At 36.1% G+C, this 24,570-nt stretch overlaps 1 protein-coding gene across 1 annotated transcript in view; it reads left to right on the top strand.

The window, feature by feature from the left end:
- Positions 1–16,020, top strand: part of LOC134801681 (facilitated trehalose transporter Tret1-like) — an 86,181-nt gene extending 70,161 nt beyond the window's left edge. The window contains exons 4-5 of the mRNA XM_063774294.1: positions 10,320–10,507; positions 12,817–16,020. Of these exons, the coding sequence (XP_063630364.1) occupies positions 10,320–10,507; positions 12,817–13,833 (1,205 nt within the window). The 3' untranslated portion in view covers positions 13,834–16,020. The remainder of the gene's footprint in view (positions 1–10,319; positions 10,508–12,816) is intronic.
- Positions 16,021–24,570: the final 8,550 nt, after the last annotated feature.

Genomic DNA, 24,570 nt, shown 5'->3' with positions numbered 1-24,570 from the left:
TTCTATGTCACTCTAATTACACCTTAATTGGAATAAAAGAGAAAGATGCCCACAATTTGCGAACTTACCGATTTTTGGAGTTTATTGGAGTTTACTCCTTCAAAATCGATTTTACATATATAAGGCCGTATGAAAATGTATGGGGAGCAAGATTAAACGTCATGGCGGGATTCCACCAGTGTGCGGCACTGTGCGGCCCAAGCATATTCAGTATAAAAATGCTTGTGCTGCACAGTGCCGCACACTGGTGGAATCCTGCCTTTATGTTTCGTGCGCAACTTATCTTTCGCATCCCCTAGCAACACTTTATTTGTCAACAAATAACAACTGTCAATTTGCGGAGTTTAGATCTGTATTTTATAATAATTATAATCGTTCGTAAGGAGTAAACTCTAGTCGTGCGTCGGAGCTGACACACACACTTTTTATAAATAAGTACTATTACAAAGTATTAGTCAACACTTTCAAACCAACAATTTCTTACTCACCCGTCTATTTAAGCCATTAACATTTTACAACTCTTCCTAATCATCATCACAATTCCCTAAAGCATCGTTAAGCATAATGCATTATCCCATAAAACTGTCGTCAGCTAAGTTTATCTGTCATTTCACAAACTCCTGTCATCTTGACATGCTGGCGTCAGCTGATATGGTAAATCGTTTGGCTATTAGTGAGCTCGTATGAGACACGTAGGCAAATAGTTGCAATGTTTTTACGTGTGCGTAACCACGTAGGAGTTTTGGATATCTAAAAAAATTGAAATAAAAAAATACGCTTGAAATAAAAAAATACGCTTGAAATTTTCGTGTTCGGTGGGTCGGTTGCGAATTCATTTGTTTACATTTAATTCTAACGTTTCAACACAGATTTCGTTTGTTCACGGTCACGGACAACTGAAGTTTCAGCAAAATGTCAAAACAAAACAAATGCCCACAGGCAAACTTATTTTAAGGAGACTGACAATGTCTTTTATATTGGTGATGGTTACGCTACATGAAGTCCATCTAATTCAAATATATTAATACCTGGTAGACATCAAATGTTTTCTGGTAGAACTTAATTATGTATTTTTCATATTTTATGTAAACTGTCTTGAAAATATGAGTCAAAGACATTTACCTATAGATAGAATTTCTTTCGCCAGTATATTTTAGGGGTTTGAGATTTTAGAAACCAGTGGTAGTTCATTAATATTTTTTTTCCATTTAATAGTTTCAGATCTCAGAATGCCACAAAAACCTCTTCATACATACGGAAGGAATTTAATTTCAGTATCATTTGTACCTTGTCACAGTGACAATAGTATGAGGTCCCTAGCGACTTTTATAATGACAGTCACTGTAACAAGGTACGAAATTGTACTGAAATTAAATTCTTTGACTGTACTGTGATTTAATTGACTGTTTGTAACTCTTACATACTCGTAGAGTCTACAATAGTCAGTTGAGTGTGTACGTGACTAAATGCACTATTTAATCTAATATAGTCCAAAGTGTCCAAACAGATTTATTTGGACAAAGTGCTTGCTTCGTCACGCCAATTTGCTGTTTTATTAGTTTGCTCAATTACTTAACTACTTTCTTAATATATTTATACTAACTGTAAATATTTAGGCATAAACTGTAAAACTGGCAAAAAAACCTTAAAAAATCTCTATTCTCTTTTGCGTGAATTGTCAATAGATGATTTTAGTAAACATTTTTTTTATCGTCTAATCTAATTTATCTACTTACGTGTAGAAACTGGAAAATTCTTTTGACGTATAAATGGAAACAATTGGCATGGTAGTGTAAACTCGTACATCACGAACTGGGAATACCAGTCAATATTTTATTTATACCGACATTAAAATAGGTAGGTACCTAGGTGCTTGAATACTATATGTATAACTTCAACATAATAAAAATAAGCTGAATAAATTCAGTAGTTAATAATTTAATAATACATAGATTTCCTCAAAAACCAACACCATGAGCAATCTAATCTAGTCATGTCATAACCATCATCATTTCAGCTGTAAAACGTCTAGCTTTTAACAGAGATCTTTTCAATAGTTCAATGCCTTTGAAGTATAATTGTATTGAGACTGAAATATACAATATACACATGTGTAGGTAGTTGAACATGTATTGTACCAGCTCAATGAGACATAGTCTCACAACACATAATATATGCATGTATACTCCGGTATACCGTGTTACTTGGTGCATATGTCGTAGTCAGATCGTATAATCCGCCGTATTACATTATGGCTAGCCGTTATCAAAAACAGGGGCGTTTTGAAATGCGGCGGTTCGACGATTAGCCGCATTGTCATTGCGATACGTTCTTCAATAAGGCGGCCAACGTTTAGCCGCATCGTACTACTATTTTATTTAGATTGTAGAGTGACCAGTTCTTTCGGTCGCCCACGTAACCGGAGTTTGAAAATGTTTGCAATTTAATTTATTTTTACCATGGTCCCACTGCACTACATGTGTTTCTTTTCCAAAACATTTCCTTCACAACTTAAATAGACGGAGCCCCGCAAGCGGGGCTCCTATTTCTGGGCGGTTTGCCCTTCGGGCATCTGAAGCTACCTAACGAACCTAACCTACTTACCTACCTACGCTTTTTTCCCCAAAGTGTAATGTTTTCACGGACGTCTCACTAAATGAATAGGTAGGTAGGTTAGGTTCGTTAGGTAGCTTCAGATGCCCGAAGGGCAAACCGCTCAGAAATAGGAGCCCCGCGAAGCGGGGCTCCGTCTAGTTAAGTTGCGAAAGAAATGTTTTTTGAAAAGAAACAGTCCGACGAACTCCATTTTTGATGGACACCCCAGCGTTTGTCAGGCAGCGCCACGGGTGTTAAAAATGGGAACTAAAAACTGTCAAAGCGGCGGCTAATGACTCGCTGTATTACATTACGGCTAGCCGTGTTGAAGAACGTATGGCGCCGAATACATTCCGGCGGATTCTCATTCAGCCGCATTCAATCCGGCTAATCGTTAAACCGCCGCATTTCAAAACGCCCCTGTTTTTGAAAACGGCTAGCCGTAATGTAATACGGCGGATTATACGATCCGACTGCGACACATACATAATGCCGATTGTAAAGCGTCTTGTGTTGTTAAGTGCCACATTCAAACTGTGGTAAATTCAGTTAATTCAGCAAATTGGGGTTTTATTGGAGATGAAATAAAGTTCATACTTAAAATTAATTTATAAGTTAGCTTTGAGGATGGTCTACAAATATTAAAAATAATACAGTTATCATCAGTGCTTGTTTTATATTGAGTAGTATTATCAAAATCGTCTGAAAAAAAAATCTACAATTTAGCCACTTTGAAAGTGTAATAGCAAATTATTTTGCTACACGAGGTTAGGTTAGGTTGTACTATAAAGTTGTTGATTAAAGATTAAAATTAATTCCTTATAAATTTTGTAAATACCCGTAATTATAATTTACTTACGGTTAGGTAAGAGAAACATTGGAGCAAAATAAACACTTGTATTGAATATTACTCATTGCTGTTTCTCTTGCCCCGGTTAAAATAAACCGTGTTTCTCTAACCCCACGACCGTAATATATGACTGCTTATTGCCTGGACGGTCAATGAATTTAATTTAATTAGTACCATTTCGTACCTTGTCACAGTGACAATAATATGAGACCCCTAGACTCCCTAGAGCGACTTTAATATTGATTGTCAACTGTGAAAACTTGACAAGGTACTAAATGGTACTGAAATTAAATTTTTTGACTGTACATTATAATAACAGAGAGCCAAGAAAATGGCAAAAGCCATGGTTAGCCACTAAACGCTATACGTGTTAAAGTTAATGTTAAACGTAATTTTACCGATTACCCTGATAATAAAATAAAATAAAATAGAAAGCAGTTTCTCTTGTATGTTGTTCAAATATATTATTGAAATGGTCGTTATATGAATTGATCGTTTATGTACACGCTAGGAACGTTTTCCGTGTTTGGTGATCAGTTCATGTTAATAGTCATGCAGAATCGTATTTTATAACGGAAGTATTTTACGTATTTAATGGAAATAAGTTAAACCAAGTAATGCAAGATGTACCTACTGAGATTGAATAATGATATTATAATTTTTATATCCTGCCGAGTATAATTGCCTAAACTTTATCGTACTTTTTCGTACTTACATGGTTTAGAAATATCGGAAGAATTTTAAATTAATTACAATCGTTTTAGCGATAAGACCGCATATTTCTACTGTCATTTTGAATTATTTACCTATTGTGTTTATTGTTTGTAAATACTTGTATTGTTTTATTATATGTGTTCTGCTAAAAAGTGTAGGTATTTGTATTTTTGAAGTCTTTATTAACTATAGCTTTGGGTTCAAAATATCCTTTTATACCCCGAAATAGAGGTCTAGACCTCCCACCTTCAATAGGATACATAACCATTATCAAAATCGACATATATAGGTACCTACTTTGTATTGTGTATAATATCGACATAAATTGCCATATTTAGCGTAAGTGGATCATTTTGATATATTGCTTAATGCTCCCGGCGCATGACTGCCGCATTCGCAATCTAAGTAATTTATCCATATCGGTGATATATTTATCCACAAATCAATATTGATTTTATGAACTGGATTGATTTAATCAATCCAGTTAATAAAATCAATCGTTACGCAAGTTACAGCGTACAAAAAATATATTTACTTTACCCTATGTAATCTCTTTTTCAGTTTGTTTGGTATGATAATACGCATTAGTAGGTAAATATTTAAAACTAAAAAAATCTGTTTACGACATGCTGAATAAAATGAATCGAGGATTCTCGGAGGAGGACGAAAAGCTGTAGCCAAGATGACATACGTCAAACGAAAAGAAAAATATATACAGATGACAGATGCTACGAAATGTCATGTGGCTATTTTCATACATTATTTACTTGCCCCAACAGAAATAGCTTGATTATAACCGTACCTATGTGTATCGAAATCAAATACAACACCCAATAAACATTTCTATAATTCCCCACTGCACTCAGCAAAACATCTCTCCATCATAAATCCCGTCTCGAAGGAAACTCTGATTATCATCAGATCCAGACACAAATAAACGACCAACCCGCTCGAAATATACTCGTTTTGTTTACATGCCGGGGTAGCTCTTAGCGGGTTGACTATAAATCATGCAAGTTCAGTGCTAGAAATAAAACACTTGTGAAATAATTTTGCATTTGATAGTTGGGGATATTTCTTTAAAAATGAGGAGGGTGCGTAACCTATGGTTGATGATTCGATTTTTTTGTTCCTAGACACAATAAAACAAAACTCAACGGCCAACCCGCTCGAAATATACTCATTTTTTTACATGCTAGGGTAGCTCTTAGCGGTTGACTATAATTGTCACATTGTTCATGTGAATATGCGACTCCCACTTTTATATTTACATTATTCACAATCGCTTGGCCGGAACGTTAAACTATTTGTTCTTAATTAGTCAATTTTAAAAATAAACAACATGCTCCGACGGCCAAGCATTTTGCGTGTGAATAAAGCAAAAGAAAACACACTTCAATTACGTTAACCAGAAACTCTCAAAACATTCATGTCTGTTTGAAAGCCACCGAAATTATACATTTTCATAGTAGCATTTTGTCAGCGCGTAAGTAAATAATAATCTAAGCTTGGTTTTTATATGTGTGTATGCATTGACGTGCGGTGAATCTACATAATATAGGTACCTATACTGTTTTGGAGTTTCTTGCTTCGATATCTTTTCAGACCCTCTGAAAAGATATCGAAGCAAGAAACATGACGATCAAATGACGATTGCGACATACGCGAAACGAAAAGAAAAAAATGTAATGGGATGAAAGATGCAGAGAAAAGTCACGTTTCCATACATTACGAGTACCTATTTAAGTTTCGACCGGCGTTTTCTTTATAAACGATAGCCATCTTGGCTAGGTCCCTGGTCACGTCATGTGTAAACTTAAGTAGTAGGAGTAGTTTTCCTTTACGACATTTATAAGCGTATAATATAAAAACTTTTTACAAAAAAAATGAAACAGACTTCAAAAAGGATGAAATAAAATATTATCCTTTTTTATGTCTATGCGTTACCAACTGATATGTTTGAAGTCGGTGCCAAGCCAAATTTTGAAGCATACCATGACTTTGGTGCGATTCGATAAGGATTTACCTCGTTGGATTGCCTTACACGACGACAATGAACGTACTTCCTGTAGGTACAGTCGACGTTAAAAATATGTTTACACTTTTCGCCTTATTACAAACCTTCTTGGCGCAGTCCGTACCATGTTTGTCGGCACATTATTGTAAATATAAATGCATTTTTTTGCCGTCGTATTTTTGAAAGAGCATTTCTTACTAATGCTCGAACAGTCTATAGCACGCAAGTGACTGAGTTATATCCCGTCCCTTATCCAGAGGACTAAATTTCAAAATATAAAACAATTCAAGGAATTTACCTTCTTGCCAAATTTCACCTAAAGCGGTTCAGTTGTTTAGCCATGAAAAGGCGACAAAGAGGCAGAGAGAATTCTTTACACATTAAAATAGTTATTAGTACAGTTCTAATGGGATTTAAAGCCATAAAGCTGATTATTTTTGACTGGTATTGTTACTACTTGGCTTGGCACCGACTTCAAACATATCAGTTGGTAACGCATAGACATAAAAAAGGATAATATTTTATTTCATCCTTTTTCAAGTCAGTTTCATTTTTTTTGTAAAAAGTTTTTATTTTACCATTTTTAATTTTAACGCAATGTTAAGAGCGCGCCGCATGAATGAAAAACAAGATCATGTTTAACACTAAATTCGTGTACCTATTACTTTAGTAAATATGTAATCAGGAATTTCTCGAGTCCGTCTGGGAAATTATAATTCCTATCAACTAAATCCCTCCGCCCGCCCCGCCACTGACCCAATCCCTCAGCCCCGGAATCACTCAACCTCACAGCACATCAACCCCTGATCCAGGAACCCCTCCATCCTGAACCAGCAACCCTTCAACCGCCATTCCCCGACCCCTTAATCCCTGACCCCTTAACTCCTAACCCTAACCCCCGATCAGTAGCCTTACCAGCTTACCACGAGTTTGACATTGATATATTCGCTAGCATGTGTGTAACTTACTTCCTATGCATCTCGCTCGTACTAACCTTAGTGTGAGCGAGATGCATAAAAAGTTACATTTAGATGCATAAGACGTTAGCGAATATGTCAATGTCAAACTCGTGGTAAGGCTACAGTTGCAGTACATCAAATTGGTGGTTTTCGGAAGCAAATGTTCGAGTTACTTTAGAAAACCCCGAAAACACTTAACACGTGCCTTTAAAAATTGAGGAGTTCCCTCAATTCCTCATGGGGTCCATCATCAGACCAGAACCAAAAATAATACGGAAACACCTTTGAGGTAACTTCTTCCAAACAAAAAAATAATTACTAAAATCGGATCACAGGTGCCGGAGTAATCGCTGAACATACTTACATTTAAAGAAATCATCATCATTATCATCAAAATAATCATCATCATCAGGTCTACTTCATCAAATTGGTGGTTTTCGGGAGAAAACGCTCGAGTTGCTTAAGAAAACGCCCAAAACACCATGCATGTGCCTTTAAAAATTGAGGAGTTCCCTCAATTCCTCATGGATCCCATCATCAGAACAGAACCAAATTAAAATGGGACCAACTCGGAGGCAGCTTCTTTCAAACAAAAAAGAATTACTCAAATCGGACTACGGCTGTCGGAGTAATCGGTGAACGTACATAGAAAAAAAAAAAGAAAATAGCCACAACCGAATACAGAACCTCCTCCTTCTATGAAATTGAGTCGGTTAAAAATATGCCTAAATGAAGAATAAATGATTGTTTTACCTCGTAAGAGGTTGACGTGCTTAAATAAGCTCGTATTGGCGCGAGTTGCGAATGACAGGCATGACAGCTGTCACCAGTCCTAGCGAAACCCGGAATTGAATGTGGCGCCCGGCTGACGGTAAGAACATGATAGTTATTTGACAGTTGACAGATGTCAAAGATCATGAACGTGTCAGAAAATAAAGTTCAAATTTTCGCTAAGCCACCGTAGTGTTTAGGTTGGTACATAGCTATAATAGGCGAAGCATGACAACGGGATATGCAGTCTATAGGTAGTACGTTACTGTTCAACCAGACAGTAAAATGTAAGAACAATTGCAACGTATAATGTATTCCTAACTTGACATATCTCTGAAAATAGAAGAAACCACAACCCTTACCAATGAAATTAAAGTCAGAATACCTACATTCCGAATCTTTTAGTTACACAATCACCAATATCAGACGACAAGTTTAAAGCAAAGCCATAGTGTATATCCGTGACAGTAGAATGTAAGAATAAGTGCAACGTGTAATTAATTTCTAACCTCATAAATGTCTGGAAATAGAAGAAAACACAATCCTAACCAAAGAAATAAAAGTCGAAAAACCACCGAAATCAGACAAAACGTACAGTTTATTTCAGTGGCAACCTAAATACTTGGCTGTCCAACAAAAGACAGTAGAATGTAAGAACAATTGCGACGTGTAATTGATGCCTGACGTGATATATTGCTCAAGGGTTGCACTACCGATGTTTTCAATTTAGGAGATTGCTTTAAATATTGTCGCGACAAAACGTGAGGACGTACGAGTATAGGTTGCAGCTAATTCGTGTGTAAGCGTGAAACATTAGGTATAATCTTAACTAAAAAATTAACTACACACAACACCGCAAATAAAAGTTTTCAATTCAGTAACGATTCTCCATTTTTTTACTCCGATGTACTTAATCGATTACTATAAACACTATAATTCTGGTAATGTATTTATTCATTTAGTCCTAGTCGGAATTTGGTTAAAGAAACACATTTATGTCAATAGGTTTATTTGTGTCAATTGATCACAAAAGTACTAACCAATATATAAGTCAATTGAATTATAGATAACCAACTAACTGTTACTATTAACTTAGCTTGTACAGTTTATCCCACCGGAGACTTCCCATCATCTATGACTACTTTCTCGAAGCTGCTATCTCTGCATCTCGCAATATAGCTAAACTATATACGAATACCATACAATTACCACCTTATACCTAATACCATATAAGTGGGTGGCAGTCAGCAGCCTCAACTATACCAATTATTCAATCCGGAACGCCACAAATCAATCGTCTAACCGATGAGGCGAAACGGCCGAAAAATGCGCTCGGCGTATATTTAGAACGGCGGCGACGGAGTTTATTTGTGTCTGCGATGTTCCGATTATCGCGGATAGACTGCAAATCCATACCACATAAGATATAGTACTACATATAGAATTCTCACTGTAACAAAATGTTTTGTCACGAATCAATTTGTTCCTCCCATCGTGTTGAATTGTCGATACTTGGAGAGGTTTTCTCGATGGACAGTATGGGGTTCTTCAAAAAAGGAGTGTACGTGTTTTTAAATACTCAGCAATGCGCATGTTGTTACATGCGTTGCAGGCGTCTATAGGCTATTGCGGCCGCTTATCATCAAGCGGGCCGTATGCCTATTTGCCATCAACGTGGCATAAAAGTCTTGAGCCGAAAGCGCCCGAACCATTGAGTGGCATAATTACCTACCACACACATACGGGTCGGATGCCGGATTGCAGAACGCCGAGATTGCCAGTGATGCGATGAAAGTTATGTCTTTATTAGAGTATCAATCTCATGGCAGTTAGTCGTATGTTGAGATTCAGAGTTACAGAAATAAATGCTTTTAAGGGGAATTAAGTTTGGACATAACTAAGGTAGATAAATTCTCAAAAAGCTTTTAGCGCTTGGTTAAATTATTCTGAATTATCCTGCTTCCTGGGCTCTTCAACAATGTAGAAGTAATTTTCGTACAAGTCTGATATAAATTGTCTTCAAAGAGGTAGAAAGTTTGCGGACTAGAACGGATATGATGGTCGTTTTTTGTCTACGTGACAGCGTGATAAAACGGTATCCGTCAGTTTCAATAGCGCTCTGTTAAAAAGTGACGGATATTTTGTCACGCGGATAAAGCCATCCATAATAGGCCTGCATGTACCAATATTTGGTAGAGCAGAGGCGTGGGATTACATATACTTATGTACAATTGTACATATTATGTTACCCTATCACCAAAAACCAATGCGTGGATGCCAATGCTACGTAAGACTTCATGTCGAGCATTAAAACAAAAGATACTTTGCGAAATCAACTCAAAACTTCGTCGAAAACAAATTCGTGATAGACCCGTCTATAAATGTGAGTTAATAAGTTTTTCTTTGTCCTCAGGTGCCCTCTTCGGTGGAGTGATCGGCGGGCTGGCCATGCGGTTAGGTCGAAGATCTGTGCTGCTAGCTGCTGCCCTCCCTTACACGCTGACTTGGCTGGCCACTGCGCTGTCTACTGGGGTCGACATGATCTCCATAACTTCATTCTGCGGAGGGATGTTGGTGTCATGCATATCTATGATTACACAGGTAAATTTCAAGATTCATAACTTTCTTTCAGTTAGCCTTACCAGCAAGATCATCAGTCAGGTATTTTAGGTTATGACTTGACTGGCAACTGCTGTCTCTTCTTTCTATACTCTCGATTTTTAGACGAAGCAAACACAGACGCACCGGTGGTACCGGTGGTATACACACCGGTGTGGCTAAGCCTTTAATTGCTATCTATCACACGTTCCGAATACAATTAATCATTATATTACCGATGTCGTCGGTTGCAAGTTCCCGCCATTGTTTTAAGTAATCGCAATTAGAAACTGTTAGGGTGAAAAACGTTAACGCTCGTATGTGTCTCAACACACACAGAACAGCAGAAAAGTTAGCAAAGAAAATAACAGATTGTGTTGTGGTTGTGTTGATTGAGTTGCATGATCTTCGACTTCTATAAAAACGAATGATTGCCTGTCTAAAAGCTTTTGTGTTAAGAAATTGGCATATAGTTTATTTAACAGATCTAAGAGTGAGATGAATGAAACTCTTAAACATCACACTTCAAGTACACCTAAGTTTCGCTAGGGCATATAAACAACGATAAGATTCTTACGTTAATAAGATCCCATTGTCCAATAAGACCTAGTTTCCCTCTGGGTCAGATGGCAGTCGCTTTCGTAAAAACTATATTGCCTATGCCAATTCTTAGTATTAAGCAGACTCCCATGAGCCGTGGCAACGCGAGGAAGATGATGAAGATTCTATTGTTCTGTATCCATACGACTCTTGTGTGACTGTGAAACTAATAGCGGTTTCCGAAGCAACGGGTAAAAAGCTTGATCACACATAAAATCAATGACAAATACGCATAATTGCAACGCTAATCGCGCGTTTTCCACGATCTGTACTTGATACGGTGTTTAGAAAATACTGTTGTTTTTACTGGTTTTTGCTTTGTTATTTATCATTACCTAGGGTAATTTATCAATTTTGGCCACTGTTTAGTAACTGGCCACCCTAAACTAAAATTGAATTCTTTTCACCTATAAACAGAATTCATATAAGTATAAGGTGGCTAGTTATTGAAGCGTGATGGCCATTTATTGGAACCTTATACCTACTAAAATGAATTCTGTTTATAGGTGAATAGAATTCATTTATAGTTTAGGGTGGCTAGTTATTAGCCGGTGGCTAGTAATTGACGATTTACCCTATATCAACTCAACACAGTTATATTCAGTTACATGATATAAATAAATAGGTACAATGACGAAGTATGTGAAAACGTAATTAAGATTACGATGTATTTTTTTCCATATTAATGAAACAGCCATACTGATACCCTCTCATTATGCCCTCCTACTTAACTATTTAGGTACTATGATTTATAGGTTTATTACTATGTATACTATTATGCTCATTATAGTCCAACTTACCTACTTACAAGTAATTTAAGTTCGCTGGATGTGATTTACTGCCGGGATATTAAAGTTAACAGCATAGGGAGCATTCAAGGGCTAAATTTCGGAACGTCCTAAATAATGGTCTATTTATAAACGTAGAGCATAATTATAATATTCGAATTTGAGATTTTTAGTACTGAACTTAGATATTAGTTAGATTTACCTAGATAAGAAATACTTCGGACTGGTTCTTAGTTTATTAAGATGTTCTTTGTAGTACGAGCTAGTCAATTTTTAAGTCAAAATTATTTACATTAAATGCTAATTTTCATTATATCCATAATATTGTTTCGACAAGTTATTTTCATGCAAAACCTTCTATGTCATTGTGAATCGCCCGCTTTTAGCTCATTTGACGCTTTGTTCATTCGCTGAACGAATTTTAACATTGAATATTTAAATATTTCCTTTATTCTTCCGTTCTTGGCAATAGATATTTTGTCAGTTGTGGTAGAATTGTTTTCACGCGGTAGGTTAAAAAACCAAAGGTAAGCAATAAATTCAAACATTCTGCATAATATCACTGCAGAGAATCTGAAATCAAATAAATGTTCATTAAACGCGATCGCTATCAGAATATCTATTCTATATTGTTCCTCGCGTTATCCCGGCATATTTTTGCCACAGCTCATGGGAGCCTGGGGTCCGCTTGAGAACTAATCCCGTGATTTGACGTAGGCACTAGTTTTTACGAAAGCGATTGCCATCTGACCTATCAAAATATATATTCTATACCTAATAAAAATAGCACTGAAGTAAAAAATAGCAGTCTCAAATTTCTTTAGACATAAATATTAGAGCACCTTATTTACTCCAATAATTGTGGCAAACTGTATCACGATTAAAAACAAATATATTATTAAGTATAAAAATCTTTGTTCACAGGTATACGTCACCGAAATCGCCGTCCCAGACATCAGAGGCTGCCTGAGCTCCGTGCTGAAGATCCTCAGCCAAATAGGCATCCTTATCTCCTACACCTTAGGTGCCTATTTGGAATGGCACCAGCTCGCTTTAGTGGTCGCCTCAGCACCCGTTCTACTCTTCTTTGCTTTACTCTTCATACCAGAAACTCCATCCTCTTTACTCTTAAGAGGAAAGGAGGAAGAAGCTTCAAGTGCCTTACAATGGCTGCGAGGGCCTGATGCGGATGTCAGGCAGGAGTTAGTAACAATAAGAACGAATATTCTGGCCAGTAAGAGATGCCATGATGGCGGAAAGCTGAAGGCTCTCCTATCAAAAAGATTAACGAGACCAGTATTAATAACCTGTGGTCTCATGTTCTTCCAAAGGTTTACTGCCGCTCACGCTTTTAACTTCTACGCTGTCAATTGGTTCAGGAAGACTTTGAGAGTTCTAAGTCCTCACGGAGGTGCTATAGCTACTAGCGTAGTCCAGCTCCTAGCTTCGTGCCTATCTGGGATGCTGATAGACCATGTGGGAAGGCTACCACTTCTTTTAATAAGCGGGGCAATGATGTCACTAGCGTTAGCTGGATTTGGATCCTACGCTTATTACCAAGATGTAATCTTGACGAGTAGTAATGTTGACTCCGGATCATATGACTGGATTCCTTTACTCTGTGTTCTGACGCTTACCATCGCCTTTTCTTTAGGCATCAGTCCTATATCTTCATTATTAGTAGGAGAACTGTTTCCATTGGAGTATAGGAGTACGGGAAGCGCTTTAGCTACAAGCTTCAGTCATTTCTGTGGTTTCATGAATGTAAAAACTGCAGCAGATTTTCAGGAGCATATAGGCTTGTATGGCCTTTTCTGGTTATACGCTGGTCTTTCCGTCTTGTGTCTTCTATTTGTTATTCTCTTCGTGCCGGAAACGAAGGGGCGTGAAATTGATGAAATGGACCCGAAATATGTCGAATCGCTTTGTATAAATCGATAATACGAATGACGTAGGCTTTATGTGTTTGTTGCGCAGAATATGCTCAGAGGGCCTACCGCCAACCACGTTCGACGGGTTGCCTCCCAGTCACACTTACGTGCGAATTTACAAGTGCGACAGAGAGCCAACACGTCGAACATGGTTCGCGGTCTGAACGTCAAGTTTAATTCAGCCGTATTTACAATAGTATACGATTGAACAGAATACCTTGCGATATTACTTAACGATGTAATCATATTGATGATGTCAATTTTCTCATCCAGACCGTATTCTGCTCGACAAACGTAGTTTTTATGCTTAATTAGATAATTAGGTAGAATTATTAATAAATTTGGGCTACTTTAGGGTAAGCTATCTGTCAGATAGTGATTAAATGAGATTATCTTTAAGATGGCCCCAGTCTTCCAAGCTAATACAGACAGATCATACAAATGTAATGGCATTTTTATTAAACAGTGTAACTAGCCAGTATTCCTGTCTGTATAGCTAATAGTGCAGTATTATTCTTACGAAAGTATTTGTCGAGTTGTGCCTTCAGTTCCTCATCACAAGACTTTTGAGTGGATATCTAGTTTGCGTATGTGTGTGTGTGTGTGTGGTTATGGTTATAGCAACTAGCATAATGAATTGACATTTACATGACGGTGACTAGCCCTTGCTATATAATTACAAAGGTAAAATATATAAGCAATGAGAGTGAGTAAAGTCACATGCAAAACAACACGCAATAATAACAGACACTATTTTTGCAGTATCTCCGTACAGAAAACTACTTCAGATACTAACTATGTATTTATAAAAACTACTTATGAAACTCGCTTTTAGCTCGTTTCATAAATCCACACTCGTATTTTAATGCATTTCATTATGTAGCAGCCACATAAATTACTAATAAAATAACGTGTTATTAGGTTATTACACGCACGATTTGAAGACCATTCGGGTAGGTCATAAAACAACTATGCTAGTTGCTATATTACCCTGGTTTTTCAGATCTGTTTATTTCTTTTCACAACTGTTAATAGTTTAATGTACATATAGTTTAATTTTAGTTGTTTGAAGAGCTTTTTGGTATAACGGGTAACATATTGTATAATACTGATCGAGGTCATTATATAGGTAAAATAGAATTAGGTTGACATACAACCCACAAAAAATGTTGTTGTATAAGTGACATAAATATTGTTTAAAATGCGTTTAAATTATTTCAAAACAAAATTGTTTTTACTGTTTCTTTAAATATTTACGACGAACTTTTAGATTAAAATCTTATATTTTACAAAGAAAATGTGATGTCAAGTTTCGAGCAGTTTATAATTTAATTGGTAAAATATAATATTTAAGGCACAAATTAAGATATTGGTTATTGATGATATAATTGTCGACAGTAGCTTCCTAACGGTGCTAAATATACGAAAATCCTTTTAATGTAGAGCATTTATACGTAAAGTAGGTAACAAATTTTATTAGATGCATTTATTTTGATCATTTTCTGTTAGATTATCAAATGAAGTCAAATGTGGAGATTATAGACGTCCGAACAATACTGATATTCACATGATTTATTAATATTGAAATTGTGTTACATAAACGATTTTCAGTTCAGTGCCTGTAATTGATATGAAATACATTTTCTAGTTATGAAGTTATCATATTGAGTAGACAACAATACAACATTGCATTACGGCAGCTAAAACATTGTTTTAAAAGCGAAACGTTGTCAAAATACTATTTACAATTTAAGGACAGGGTGCCTAACCAAGATGCCAAACATTTGCGCTAAGACAATTAAGGTTCTGTCTCTCTATCGCACTAATACGTGAGAGCGATAGAGAGACAGAAATTATCTTGGCTAAGCACCCAGAAGTGCGACAAATGAAAATGGGTAAATATATACCCAACAATGGTATGTATAGACTGTTAATGATATAATAATTAGTTATATGATATAAAACTGGTGCTAAGTGGGTGCCTTGTTGTTACAATAATTTAGAATATATTATATATTTACATATAGTGAATCTTGTACATAATATAATATAGGACTGTAAATACAATATTTATGATATGTTTAAAATCGTGTTGCCATGCCATACGCTATGTTAAAGTTTATTTTATAAGTATTTGTACTTAAAAGTTTTCGAATTTAGTATTCTGTTACAAAGTTAATAAATTTTGTGAACCCTTTATATTTTTTTCTTACACTTATTCCTCACTGCCCATGTGCCCATAGCAGGCGTGGCTCACTCCGCGATTTCGTCGCGTCGCTACAAGTACATGCGGCCCACACCAATTTTGGTGTCTAGCCATAGTGGTTGCCGTGCATCGCTACGGAACGGACGCCTGCTAGCGCTTGCGCCACCTAGCGGTCATATCTTTATTAAGAGAAGTATTAATAAAAACATCGTTTCCGATACAAGACACGATTTTATACTTGTAATTGTAAGTTATTCATCGAGGCGATTCTAACGAGCTAAAATTCAATGATTTCAGCTTACTTAATACCTACACCTACCATAAGTAGCAGTAGCTTACTTTATTTTACAGGTTCACATAAATATTATATAAATTAAGGTACAGAGACGAACTTATCCCTATAAGGGACATTTAGCCTCCAGCTTACCTTCGAGTAGGAGTAGTGAGTTACACAAAATTTCAGCTCAATCGGACATCGCAAACTGTTTGATCGCAAGATGTGACCAACTTAAAAACTTGTACCTACGTAAAAGTGACTATATTTGTTAATTTGACTTGTCCTTAAATTCCTTTACTTTCACACTTGTTAATCACGAGGCACGCAAGTAGCAAATATTATTTTTCAAAACAAACCATGCACCGTACATCCGGAAATAGTACATTTCGATGCTAGTGCGGAAGGTATGTCATTACTTCACGAGTACCGAGATATCTTGCCACGAGCCGCAGGCGAGTGGGAAGACTCGGGACGAGTGAAGAATGACATTTCCGCACGTGTATCGAACGACGTTTTTTAATACAGTTGCGAAAAAATAAGTAAAACATTGTTAATCGTACACTAAACAAAAGTGGTAACAGTGACAGCTCGCTTAGACGTCGTCTTTAAGTATATTATATCTATGGGCGTTTGGCAGCTATTCCGTTCCATTCAGACACCTTATTAAGAACGGAATTTTCAATATTCAATATTAAAAAATAAACGTGTTATAATGATGAAGAGGTAAGTATTAAAATATGAAATATGTATATTTTTCATATTCTTACATTAACAGTAGGTTTTTATGCTGATTACGACGTTTAAAGGAAACTAATATTAACACTCATCAATAAGTAGTCGTGAATTGGAACAAGTATAAATTTAAAAAAATTGGAAAAGTAAAAAGCACTAGTTCGACATAACCAACTTTCCGCACGCTAAACAGCTACGTAAAGTAGCACTTTGTGAGCAACTGTATTAAAAAATAAATTAGAGCCTAAACAGTTCCAAATTTTCTAAAATATATACGAAAATGACATCATTATCCCAACGACCCGGAACAGTCACACAATTTAATTTAAGCATTTAGGACTTAGTCACAACAAGTAAACAACACTTTAACATGAGGTCCCTGTATTTCTATGAAGGCCGGTAATGTGACAAGGTTCTATATCAACTGCTTGTTGGTATACAATGATGGTCAGTGTCATCAGTGCATTCTGTGGGGAGTCACGGTTGAGGTCGCAATCATAATGACATTCATAAGAAATGTGTTTTCAAAACATAAAATGCCCTTTCTTTGAAAAATGCCGGTGGCAGAAATAATAAAAGTGATTATCTGCAAAGCACAGTTCGTCTTATTGCTTTTAGGTAGGTTATAGGAGAAAGGCGAACATTATTAAGAATTATTACTTTTTTGGTAGAGAATCAAAGTTATTTCAAGGCAGGCAACCTTTGGCAGGGTAGGTAATATCAATTGACTGATGGCCCGATTCGAAATTTAAGATACGTCAATTAATAGATCTAGAAACGATATGGATTAGATTTATATGTCCATGTCAAATGTGACGTTTCTTCAAACAAAAACGTCAGTTTTGACATTTAGATCTATTAATTGACGTATCCTAAAGTTCAAATCGGGCAGTGAGACTGATTGAGCCCGCACCACAACTCCGCATGGCAATTGCAAAGACGAAGTGTGGCAATGTCATCATTAATGTCGATTATTTAATGAAAATTTTATAACGTTTATAATGACACTCTCTCAATTTGTTTTGGTCTAGTCGGTGCAAAGTTAACTTAGACACAGAATATATAATAGTATTACCTACTGCCGTACCTACAGAAAATAAACTTCCTACAAAACCGAAGTTTGACAGCGGTTCAGGGTGGAACGTGGAACCAAGATGTCCCTTTCTAATACATGGCACTATCCCTTTCGGCTATTTAGGGTTGTCAAAATTCGAGACATTATCTTATCTGTGGTTGTGCACGCCAAGGGACGTCAAGTTGTGTCAACCCTAATAATTGCTCGGAGCAATGCTGAGGCGAACGGAGCCGAGTTTGCCCGAAGGGAGGAATTTCGCACCCCTGGCTTAGACCGGACTCCGCCAATTTTGGTTTTGCTCACAAAAACGCCTACTCAAAAATAATAGCAATGTCTACGTTGCAAAACATTTCAGTAATCCCAGTCGTCTCAGGCGTTAAATATTCCGTTAGTATTTTGGACTTAATTCCTATTCTAAAACCAAAATACAGCTTACCCGATACTAATTACCATTATAAAATTCATGTTGATTAAATACTTCACCGTCAAAGAACAAATCAACATTTAACTAAACCACTTGTGGCTGCAGTTCAAAGAAAGCAATGCATTATATCTCCGTACTCGAACTCAAGGGCCTCTTGAGCGACGGTTTACAGAAATACGTTTATTTATAACCGAAAGATTAAACCTTAATTGTTTGGAATATAATGGAAAATGGTTTTGACGTCAGAGAGCTGTTAGATATTTCGTAACATGTCATAAAATAGGAAACTGGGGCATTGGAGTTTGAAAGTTCATATCACATGAGTTTTAGTCGTGTTGGTTTTATTTGAATTGCGACATGATGATTAAAGTTTAGTTAGACGAAAACTGCCGCATATGACAGCCGTAACAACTATTGGAAAACTCAAATAGATGTTATACAGGTAATAAACCAAGCTTTTCAGTTTTAATACAAAACATCAGAACTTCCACTCTCTCTCTCTCTCTTTATTTTGGCCATTTTTGAAGGGCTCTGGCGCCTTAAAAAACAAAAATATCAAAAAAAATCAAAACGGTCCGGCACAGATATTGACAATATTAATCTGTGTTGAAAAAATCATTGCTCTAGCTTCAAAAACCACGGAGGAAACAGTCGAGTACGTTTGTATGGAGAAATGACCACTCCTGTTGGCTCTTAAGTAACATTTTTTTGAACAACGAAAACTATAGTACCAGACATAGAAATTGGTTACATACTTAAATGTTCATGCCAAGTTTCATGTTATTACAGCTTGTTGTTTTAAGATTGTATTGGAGCGGCTTTTCAGTTATTATTATTACTCCCTTTACCTTAGAATTACCCTACCCGAGTAAATGTGTTAAAAGTGTTAAAACCATATTATTACATTAATTATGAGGTCTTAAATTCCCTTAGACCCTTAAAATATACTGTTTGAATTTAGAGGTCATTATAATATGTTACCCGTGTCACTGTCACGTCGATACTTTCACCATCTGGACCCCCGATTACGAACAGATGGTTATGACTGTAAGGGTCAAATATTGGACGTTTTATTTTATAGATTTGATTTTAATTTGATGACATTTTGATATCAAACACGCATCTCGGTCATTCTTTATTGGTGTTTGACCACCGGTCTGATCAGTACCCATACCATGAGTCACTGACAGTGTTAAAACTGATATATCTACGTAATTTACTTTCGCTCACATCTCGCTCGTATGAATATGCGAGTACTAGCTCAAGAAAATTAAAAAAATCTGCGGAAATAATTCGTGTAGTTTTGAAAATTGGTATAGTTATACCTTGTGGTGCCCAAATAAACATACTGAAAGTCCTTGAGGGTAGGGGGTGTGCTGAAGGTGTAGAGGGGGGTTGAATTGAAGGCACCTTTTTTTATATTTTTGCTCATTATCTAAAAAAGACGATTTGAGAAAACGTCGTCGTAATTTTTTTATCTCTTTGTTAACTTTAACAGCCCGTAGCTCCTAAAGTATTGATCGTAAAGAAAAAATAAACATAACCTTTGTAGGAAATTTTATGCAAAAATTTTGTCCGAATTAAACCGCTAACCCAGTGTCAAATTGTTTTGGTAACCATGGTAACTCCAGCTTTAATCGGTTAACCCTGGGTTAGTGCATTGGTGCAAGGCGCTTAGTCTCCTAAAACAAAATTGTATTTACACTTACACTTATTGGCTTCAGCAGCTGACTGTATTTATTACCTACGCTATGTAATGATTGTATAGTACAGTCACCTACAATAATATGTTACGCAACGAAGGCCGCAAAAATATCTGACATGATCTTATTTGTAGAGTCATAAGAGCGTGTCACATATTTTTGCGGCCTTCGAAGCGTAACATATTATTGCAGGTGACTGTACAGTCATTACATAGCTATGTAGCTGTGTATGTAGAATACTATGTATCCAATGTTAGCAGGATCCGTAACCTGGAACCAATGTATAGAATCAGTAACAAGCGTCGGTACCTATGCACTATTAGCTAAGCCTGCACATGTGATTATGCATCCAAATATTGGTCTAAAGATATATGTATTACAATGATGTGTCAAATCAGGCAATGTATGGAATCAGTAACTTATGCACTACCGTAAAATGGGGTGAGTTGGGTGAAATTTGACTTTCAAACCTCGATAAAATTTTATTTTTACATGTGAAAACTGAATGGTGTATATAATAGTTAAATGGTTCGGACGTTTGTATTTTAGTTTGTATTTTATTTTGGGTAGTTCCATTCCATAACTTTGACGATAAAGAGGAAAACCCACCTCACCCCGTAGTGCCTCGTATTTGGGGTGAGAGGGTTTTTCATACAAAGGTGATTTTGGAAGATTGTTGGATCGATTTTTTTTTTATTATGCGTATTACTATAGCCCCATTTTAAATTGGAATACATTATTTTTGTAGCAGTAGCCTTAAAATCGCTTCTCACCCCCCTCTCAAACCTTCTCTCCCCATTCATAACCCAACTCTCCCCGCGAAACCTACTCACCCTCACGAATTAAAGTAATTAATCACTAGCACTAGTATGTTTTTGACCCCGAAAACTGGGCTGAGCTAATAGTTACACTGAAAAAAATATGATCTATCGAGCACACATTCAAGTGATTTCATTAAGATTAACTGCTATTACAACTCATGTACGTTCGTTCGTACGTAACGTACAAACAGTAAACTTTACTGCTTGGTTCGATATTAGGCTCATATGGAACTGTTTAAAGCATTAAACGTTAATGCAATTTCAATTGTTTTAAACGATTTTTTTCTCAGTGTAAGATTAAATTAAGCTGATAAAAATATTTAATACGTACATATTTCGCTTATATTACTCCTTTATGCAAATTACTTATGCCTCTTCTTCCTTGCGAAATCCCGGCATTTTGCCACGGCTCATGGGAGCCTGGGGCCCGCTTGACAACTAATCCAATGATTTGACGTAGGGACTAGTTTTTACGAAAGCGACTGCCATCTGACCTTCCAACCCAGAGCGGAAACTAGGCCTTATTGTGATTAGTCCGATTTCCTCACGATTTTTTCCTTCACCGAATGCAACTGGTAAATATCAAATGACATTTCGTACATAAGTTCCGAAAAACTCATTGGTACGAGCCGGGGTTTGAACCCGTGACCCGTGACCTCCGGATTGAAAGTCGCATCGCTCTTACCGCTAGGCCACCAGCGCTCCAAATTACTTATAACACTTTAAAATTGAAGCTCGACTCTTTGTTTTTAAACATATCTTAAGATAAATCCTCCGCCACCATCCCTCGCGTACCAGCAGCGTCCAATCGATAGATTACAGCACTGCGACTGAAGTGCATGCAACGGCGCTATACAAAACCAGCGAGACAGAAAGAGACGCAAGACGCTGCTACAGTTTTGAGTGACGTTAGGTTAGTTTTGTTAATTAATAAGTTGATTATGTAACTTTTGTAACTTCAGGTGGTTTTCAACGCGATTTACTTACTGAAACTTAGTCTTTAGCATGTTCATATGTTGCACTAGCTTTTTTTGTGATACAGTATGTATAGGCAAACGAGCAGACGAATAGCCTGACGGTAAGCAATAACCGTCGCAATGGACACCAGAGTTGCTATTAAAAACGACAAAATGATCAATAGGTCTAAAAGCTTTATCCTCCCATATAACGTTCATTTTGCATGATTTAGTGTTACGTCAATTGGGAATAATTAAGAATATATTGAATAGAATAATAAAATGGTAATCTGCTAAAGACGTAACCATGACTGAAATATTACTCACTGGAACACTGGAAGTTACTAATTACCTCATTCTCAAAGTATCCATCTTAGAAGGAGCACAAATGTAAAAAAATATAAGTCTTATTCTGTTTAAAGAATTTTTTAAAGTCATAAATTATTAAACATAAAAAAGTGAAGCTATAAAAAAGTGCAACAATGTAAACAATTGCTGTGAACTGCAAATAAATTAATATTGTTTGTGATAATACAGAGGACATGTTAAATAAATAAGGAAAACCAACACCAAAACATACCCAAGAATAGAAGTGCACCAAACAAGCACACAAGTGAAACTATTAGTAAAGAGAAAACTCAAAATGCAGCTATCAGTATCACCAGCAGTTGAAGACAAATTCCATAACATAGTCGCGCGTATGCACGACTGCGCGTTCTACTTCCTACTTGTCTTCTGGATCAGCACCACAATCCTCGCCATTGTGACCTCCATCTACGGCCTCATCTCCTGGTCCCTCATCCCGAAGTGGAGAAGGTTCCACAACTACGTCTTCCAGAACATGATCTTCAGTGGCTCCCTGCATCTCCTCACACCTTTCGCTCTTGCCGGCTTAGGAAACTGCTATTTATGTATCTTCTTCCAAACTGTATTTAACCATTGGCTTGTAACTGCCACTGCTATGTTCTACGTTGATTTTGTTAAGATTTTCAATAACTCTGTTAAGTACAGATATTTAAAGGCTAATTTATTTGCTTGGATACTGCCCATTCTTGTAACATTAATGATTATTCTGTTAAAACTTCACGGCTTGTATTTTGGGATAGCTACTTCATGTTTCAACTTTTTATTGTATTTGAGAGTGTTATTTGCATTGTATAAATCTGAGTCTGCTATTGTATCTACTACAAATACTACGAGCAAGTTAAGATTAGCACTTATCGCTACTTTAGCGTTCTTGAGTACGGGTTTGGTCATTTACTTGCCAGTTCTCGTGATGATTTTGATTGACGATCATCAGCATAATGATTTGGGTGTGTTAGGCTATCTCGTTGTAAATTTGGTGTCAGTGACACTAATATGTATTTACTTTTGGATGATGAAATATAATAGGGAAGCATGGAAGGAATTTACAGATTTGAAGAAAGCTAGGACGATGAAAGAAGCAAATATGAAGCATTAAAATATTATCATTTGGAAAAATGTGTTGTTTTTTATTGATAATAATATAGAAAATGTTTAAATTTGGTTTTAATATGATAGTCACTAGTCTATGGCTCTATTTTTACAGAGACTATATTAAAAGCGAGAATAATTATTTTGCAATTTTGAATTAAGTGATTTATTTAGTACCTCACTCACTCAATGTATGTATACATATAAGTACCGAAGTGGGTCCAAAAATAAAACCAGTTAATACTTACTACTTTAAATAATATGGAAACATCATATCTGAAAGTGTGATTTTCTCTGCTATGTCTACTTTACCTGCTTTGCCTTCTGATCCTAGAAAAACTTTATATTTTAATCCAAAATGCCCCCAAAGCAAAAAACCCCTAAATAATCCTGTTAAAAACATTCAACGTAATGTTCAAAATAAAAATAAAAAATTAGAAAAAATAAACCTGCGTTAAATTTTTTTTTTTTTTATTATTTATTCAGAAACAAACAGTCATACATGGATTATGAACATATTTTAAAGACAATAAGAATAGACCTATAGTTTCATAACAGAAAAACATATAAATAGGTCCGTGGCTATTAACTATATAAGAGAAAGACTTAATTTGTATTATTGCAATTACTATATACTAGAAATTTGTAAATCTATGATTTGATACTTTGTCAAAAATACATTTTAAGTGCGTTAAGCAAGTTATAAATTTAGTTAAATTCAATATTTAAATGCATTCTTAAGTTGTGTTAGTGTACAGTGAAAGAAGTCTACATCATTAAGTTTAAGGTTTTCATTAAATAGTTTACATGCGCGTTTAATGAATACGTTTCTACCGTAGCCAGTGTGTTGCCAGCCAATGTTGTAATATTTCTAACATTACAACATTAAACTATATAATATATCCTGTTCAAGTCTTGAACTTCAAGCAATTTCATGTCATTGTTATCCCTGCTCTCAATAACAATTTTTCCTTATTTAGTCCAGAGCCGTTACCTGAGCAGAACCGACGTTAGAAACATAAGTTGAACCCAACAAATACAAGGAAAATAAATTGGTATCCGCAAACAAGCTCATTGACGAAGAAAAACTTCACAAGG

This window comes from Cydia splendana, chromosome 2, assembly GCF_910591565.1.
Source record: "Cydia splendana chromosome 2, ilCydSple1.2, whole genome shotgun sequence".
NCBI lineage: Eukaryota > Metazoa > Arthropoda > Insecta > Lepidoptera > Tortricidae > Cydia > Cydia splendana.
Note: the sequence above shows the minus strand (reverse complement) of the source record. Positions and strands in the feature narration are given on the sequence as shown.